The sequence below is a fragment of the Curcuma longa genome, chromosome 7 (assembly GCF_044706935.1).
Source record: "Curcuma longa cultivar G26 ecotype Majalengka, Jawa Barat chromosome 7, ITB_CL_G26_1.1, whole genome shotgun sequence".
NCBI lineage: Eukaryota > Viridiplantae > Streptophyta > Magnoliopsida > Zingiberales > Zingiberaceae > Curcuma > Curcuma longa.
Window position 1 is genome coordinate 11836785 of NC_133867.1, and position 7150 is coordinate 11843934.

A 7150-nucleotide genomic window follows, 5' to 3' on the forward strand; every position below is an offset into this window, starting at 1 on the left:
TGGGTACCTAGATTCAATGGTCTCTCGGCACACTGAATATGTGCCTAATCTCACTCCTCACCTCTCGGGTAATGGTTAACCTTATTGACATGTACCAAGGACTCACAAATCCCTCAACAACCATCCTAAATTACAAAAATGAAGTGAGACGACTTACAAGCTAAAGGGGAGGGGGAAGATCTGTAGGTAGGGAATGAGGAGGAAGAAGATCACCTATCGATGTCGCGGAGTGATGAAGAGATTGCCTATAGATGTAGAGTGTGAGGCAACACAGATGCGAATAATGACGTTGCTTATCCCAAATCTAATATATACACATGTGCAACACTCAGTTGCACCGTACAATCTGAGAAACGCAAAGGTGCAAAGGAGCGAGGGAACCCCTGCCATAGATCCTGCCCTAGTATCCCATAAGATCTGATCAATCATGATGATCTTGTTGTCACCTCGATCGCTTTGTATGGACGTGCCATCACCACTAATAAGCCTCGAAAATGACATATTAGGATGGGGCGCGTCACTTGCCTTGAACGCACCTTTAATATGGGGCGTGACCTTAGTAAAGGTAGGTTTTGCTATCTCACTATGTGGATTTTTTGACTTGGGGTTGCATCATAGGATTGGTCTAGTCAGTTTGACTCATGCCTTCTTTGACTAGACTTGCAAGGGAGATTTATGTTATGGGCGTCCTTACCCCAGTCGAGAAAGTCAAAGTTCGGTTCACGAGGAAGGGACACATAGGATGGAGGAAATGGAAGCGACCTCTCGACCAACCCAAACATCGATTGACTTGAAGACCAACCAACTCGAAGACCAACTAACTTGAAGGGCAACCAACTCGATGACCTGAGGACCGACCGATCTGAGGACCGATTGGCTTGGCGATCAACAAACTAGAAGATTGATTGACCAACCTGACTTGATTGCCTTCCTTGAGATTGAACCCCAGTGATTCATCCACTTCTCCTCAACGCCCGTCCTCCTAGTGGGCAAGACCCTTTGACATCCGGTAATGGTAGGGGTGGAACATGGGTTAGCATGTCATGCGTGGGTCATATGATACACTACATGACGTGATGGAATACCACGATTTGCGATTAATATAGTATGACACTTCAAAATATGGAAGGCAGAGAAGGGGGCATTTATTTTATTATGGATGCGATGTGTCATCCCTATCGCGCTATATAAGGGGAGTCCGCTCTCACAAGTAGAGGTACGTGCACACACACACTTACATCTACATACGCTCATCTACCGTTTCTCTTCTCTATCTCTTTCGTCAGGAACCTAACTTGAGCGTCAAATGGCTAGTTCAGGGCACCCTTGATCTCCATTCTAATCCTCTTTCTCTTTGGAACTTCGTAGAATCTCCAGTTGGTCCAGCTACTCTTGGGTTTTGCGCAACTTCATTAACACAAAAGTAAGATATCTGATGGCTCATCTTGCGGTGATCTCAGACAGGAATATCCTAAATTCAAGTCAACCCGAACTCAACCCAATTCAAAAACTCCCAACCCGAACCTAAAAATCCTTAACTCTAACTCGATATTTTTTATATAGAATTAGGTTGGATTGATAGGTCAGATTCATTTTTGTGACACCTCTAGGAATAGCTTTTAGGTCAATGTTTTAACAGAAATTTAATGGAGTAATAATTGATATTCAAAATAATTTTTGATAGATAAAATTTTGCTGGCCGTAAATACCCAAAGTTTTCTCTAAATAGAAATAAAAACTTGTCTGAATATTAGTTTTTTTAAAATAAAAATAAATTGAAAAACTAACTTAGTTTTAAAGTTCATATTTTTCAATAAATTTGATGTTCATGAACTTGAAAGTTCATGAAGAAACTCGATGTTCAATTTAATAAAATTCATTTATATTTATTTAATAATAAAACATATATAAAATAGATAAATATAAACACTAATAAATTTGATTCGTCAATTAATATATTTATTAAACCTATAAAATTGATATATAAATTTATTTTTAATTTTTTATCTAAATATATAAAAATATAATAATTTATAAATTTTTATAGTCTTAAATTATTTATAATATGTTTAAAATAAGAAATAATATAAATTATATATATTGGATAAATATTTAATTTAATTTATAAGGACAATAATACTGTTAGTTGAGTGTCATAAAAATTTAAATTCAGTTCGCTAATTTTTTTAATAAATAAGTTTAAATAAACTCTTCTGTAAGTCTGTTACATCGTAACCAACTCAGCTATGTCTCGGAAACAAGTTTAAATAAACTCAATAAGTAAATAGCGTGGACATAATTAAATTAGGCTCTTTTAGGCTCTGCCCTTAGAGGCGTGATTGGGCTGCCGGCTTGGATTTATAGGCCCAGTAAACTCTCTCCCAAATTCAAATTTGCCGCCACTCGCTTATCACTTTTCCCCCTCTAAAAGTTATAACCATCCCTTCCCTCGTTTTTTATTCGCTCCTAACCCGCCCTTTTCCTTTATATAGTATCAAATTCGCGCTTGGTTAATGGATCTGCCGTCTCTTCCTGTTCGCTGGCGCTCCACTTCCATGGCCAAGCATGGCAGCACCAAATCCAGGAAGCTGGATAATCTCGGCAAGGGGAAGGTTACCCGCATCCAGATCGCCTTCATCGTTGAACGCTACCTCGCCGACAACCACTTCGATGCCACCCTCGCGTCCTTCCGCTCTGAGGCTTCTGACCTCTTCGCCAAAACCAAGGCCAAAGAGGTACTCCCATTTCCCTAAGACTGCTTCGTTTTGTTCATTTTATTGAGGGATTAAGTTCGGTGGATGTGGATCCAGGTGCCTAAGGGGTTGCTAGGGCTAGGCGAGATGCTTGACGAGTATATCAGCCTCAAGGAGCAGCGAGTGATGCTGGACCAGGAGCGGCGGAGGGTGGAGATGGCGTTGCATGGGATGCAGGAGGTTCTGCGGGCATACCACGCCCCCGGGACGGCTCCTCTTCCTCCGTCGACTCATCTTCTTCCTACCCAGCACGCGGCGGCCCCAGTGACACCAATCCTTCCCACATTGCACCTCAGTAGTAGTGGTTCTCCTCCAGGTACATTACCTTTCGCTCCAAGTAGTAAAACAAATCCAATTTTGGGTTTTATATAAAAAAAAATGGTAACCATATAGAATGCACTACATTTTGGTGGTAAATCAAATGAAACCATTTTACTAGATCGTTGTCAATGTTCTAAAGCTTGATATATATTTTCTAGGACGTTCAAACTTTTTATGTTGCTAATAGTTCTCCAGAACATTACCTCGTGTTTTGGCTCCTTGCGTATCTAAGAAGTAAAAGTGATAAAATAAATTAAGCAATTTGTCTAGAAAGATCTAATATTCAAGACATCATATTTTGCGAACAACACAGTCCTTTTTGTGAGTAAACCTTGAACAAATTCTGGAAATTCTTCTTATAGGAAGAACAAATAGCTAAATTTAGGAGAGGGAAAAAAATTACCGAGAGGTTTGTTCCCTTGATCACATCACACTAAGAAATCATGCAATCCTATGGGAATGGTCTCCAACAAGATCTGGCTTCAAAACTTAATTGCTAATTTCACATCTTGGCTACAAGTATCAACTGATCAGATGTGGAATTGAATGATATTTACCATAGCCTTTCCTGAATCTTTTGCAATGCTTAAAAGTTAACTATTTTATGCTAGGAAGTATAAATCCTTCTTGTCTCTATTAGTGCTGTTAAGTTCTTCAAACTCTTGTGTCTCTGCATTTATTAAATTTGTTGTATTTGAATCCATTCACATTGAAATTGTATGAAGAATATGATCCTAAAATTGAAATTATAGGAGTGAGTTTAATAGTATTTCTAATTATTAGCCAGCTGTCCCATTTTGAATAGATAGGTATCTTTGAACAAATGTGTATTAGTCAATTCTTTATTGAAACCAGGCTATGAGGTTGACTAAGTGTTCTTGCCTTTGGCTGATGCGAATAAATCGTATGTTTCAGTATCTTGTCCAAACTAATTATGCACCCAAAGAACATGCTTGTTAGATGAATATAAAATTAGATCATTAATGATAACCATGGGATTGAGTGTTGAGGATCATTGCAATCATGAGGACTTTTTACCTAGGAGCAAATTGCTCTTATGCATTGTTGGAATTGTAGAATTTAGAGAGCAAGGAATAGGAAAGTCATGTGTTCATATAAAATCAGAACAAAGGAAGTCTGTTTTGTGGTTTGACAAGAATGTCTATGCCCATGATTATAACTGAGAGAGATTTTCATTGCTTGAATATTTGTTACAACTCAGATTGCCAAAAAATTTCCTTGCATGAGATGGTTATAAACTCAAAGGAGTTTGGGTATGTTGTTAATCATATTTACAAGTATTATTGATCTCAAGCGAGTTACATAGGTTGGATAATCCATAATAGTTGCATTGCTTTGGCTGATTTAGGATAATTAGGTTGATTGTGGTTAGGCCAGATTTATGTTTTATAGTGCCTGTTTGATAACATGTTTGTTCAATTTTTATCTATTAACACATTACAACATATTATGGACTTGATTCTTTAAGCATTGTGTAACACAATAAATTAGGTTCGAATCTTACAACATACTCGAAAGGGGTAAGGGATAACTATTGAGAAGGATGTTATATAATCTTGTGTAGCGTTCAATGGAATGGAGGGGATTAGTTTCAGGCAAACAACTTTAATACTTGAGATTGCACGTGATTATAACACTTAAAGTGTTTGTTTTCTCTTCTCAGTGTTCATATATTTATAGACAACATCATGTGCAACATCTTTTCTGTTATGTATACTGAAAATAACTTATCCATGAATTCTTGAATACCAATACAATACATAATAAAACTCCAATGCATATTACATTAGTCTTCATAATGCATGTTGCCAGTTTGGACTTTTCATAGCATTAAATTATGTTTGCTTTCTTAAAATTGTTATGATTTTGCTCTCCATGTAGGTAATGCAATTAATGGAATACCTGCAATGAAATATGCACAACCATCCATTGTGAAATCTCCAATGCCCAGTTCTTCCAATGTGAACAAGAGAAAGTCAATGAAGCCTTCACCAAATTATCCTTTAGAACCAAAGAAATTGCGGACTCATTCACCTAATTTTCCATCTGCTATTGGAGGTATAAGATCGTTTTTTTGTAAATCTAAATTTCCTTTACAAATTTTCTTCTTTTATATGATTATTTATTCCTTTCTTGGAACTTTAGATGTCACATTGGCTTCCAAAGGTGCTTCTAATACAAAAAGTCAAGAAAAAGTAGGTATATCCACTCCAAATGCTGAATCTACCAATTTAGCAACACATAACATGTCAATGCAATTGCTATCTGCGGGAAAGAGTTCTTGTAAGCAACCAGCTGTTTGCCAGATAAATTCTTCACCTAGAACGCCTCCACAAGCATTCCAGTCTCAACTTGACAAATCTTGTTCCCCTTTGGAAAATGGCTCTTTGCAAACCAGTGATTGTGCCATGTATAAGCAAACTGCTCCTTCGAGTTGCTCTATAATAGCTTCTGAAACTATAATAGTCAGCCCCCTCAAGAATACTGGGTATTATGCAGTTGAGAGGAGTTACCATATTAGTTCACCTTATAAACTCAATTCAAAAAGCAAGAGAGGACACATAAAGGGAAAGTTGGACTTTGATAATCCAATTGTCACTGTAAGTGTTGACGAACCAGTTGTAGGAAGTTCTACATCAAGTGAAGGCGAACTGTCTAGAAATTTTGATATTGATCTTCCAGATTTTAGTATCTTCAATGGTGATTTTTCGTTCTCTGAATTCTTAGCTGAGATTGGTCTTGATTGTGAAGTTGATCCTTCCTTTCAGTCGTGCCCGTCACTTGTTTCTTCAATTACAAGGTAAAATTTTGCTATTACGTTTTTTAGAAATTTTAATTCTTGCTTTTCCCCTAATGTATTTTAATTTTACATTCTCAAATCAGTTACACTGACAATGTTATAAGCGGATGCTCACCATCTGATCAACCGGACAGCTCACTCTCACTAATTTCTGAGAAGGAAATTAATATTCAAGGTTATAAATCTTTTGAAATTTGATAATTTTCTTAGCTTTTTGACTAAGATCAAGCCTAGAATCAATCCTATAAAATTTAGAAAATGCCCCCTCCTTTTCTTTTTCTTTTTCTGCGCTTCTTTGATTCTAATGCACATCCACTTAAAAACCGTACTTGCCTTGTTCATTTCATGATAACAGGCGAAGATTGTGTTGATTCTGTAAAAGCTAAAAGAAAGCTTGTTAAAATCGTAAGCCCTGGTAAGTCTAGCTATATTTATTTTTCTTTGTATTGCAAAAGTGCTCGAAATTATGTTAACATAATGGTGAATTTCTGGATGAATTGGCAGTTAAAAGCAATGTTTTGGCGAAGCAAGCATGAACACTTGAAAAAGAGTGAATGGTTTATTGTTGATAACAACTAATTTGCTGGACATAGAAGGAACGAAGGATGCTTGGAGTTCTAACAAATTCTTTCTAGTTGTGACTCTTTATGCTAATTTGTAGCTTCTATGTAATATTATAAAATTTGTTTACCTTCCTCTCTTTCCTTAGAATCATTGTGGTTTAATGGTTTGAATCTTCGTCAAACATATCTCTCAATGAAGAACCAAGAAGATTTGAGGAAGTTAAAATATTTCTATACTTTCAAACTTTGTTCAATAACTTGATTTGCCACTTCAATTTAGTCTCATTTATTATTTCAACAATGCAAAATGAGGCAAATCATAATAATGGTGCAAGGAGGAAGGTATCTCTTTTCAATACAAATGATTAGGTTGTAAATGAATTAAATATTCATGAATAATAATGTATGATTTGATAATAATTTATTTATGTTTATTTAATATTTATATATATAATTAATTAAATAAATAAATTTAAATAATTATTTAAATTAAATGAATAAATTTAAATATATATCTATTTATTTTATTAATGTTTATGAATGATATTTATAAATAATATTTATGAATAGTATTCATAAATTATATTTATTAATAAAATTTTTATCAATATAAATAAATAAAATAATTTTCAATATGAATAAATAAATTTATATTGTGAAGTTCAATAATTAATTAAATAAATTTAAAATAT

General features: G+C 35.3%; 1 protein-coding gene across 1 annotated transcript; it reads left to right on the forward strand.

Moving 5' to 3' along the window:
- The first annotated feature begins 2555 nt into the window (after nucleotides 1-2555).
- LOC141832643 (uncharacterized) lies at nucleotides 2556-6431 on the forward strand. Its single transcript, XM_074720107.1, has 7 exons — nucleotides 2556-2735; nucleotides 2811-3069; nucleotides 4977-5153; nucleotides 5241-5895; nucleotides 5979-6070; nucleotides 6251-6310; nucleotides 6400-6431. The coding sequence occupies exons 1-7, from the start codon at nucleotides 2556-2558 to the stop codon at nucleotides 6429-6431; spliced, it is 1455 nt and encodes a 484-aa protein (XP_074576208.1).
- Nucleotides 6432-7150: the final 719 nt, after the last annotated feature.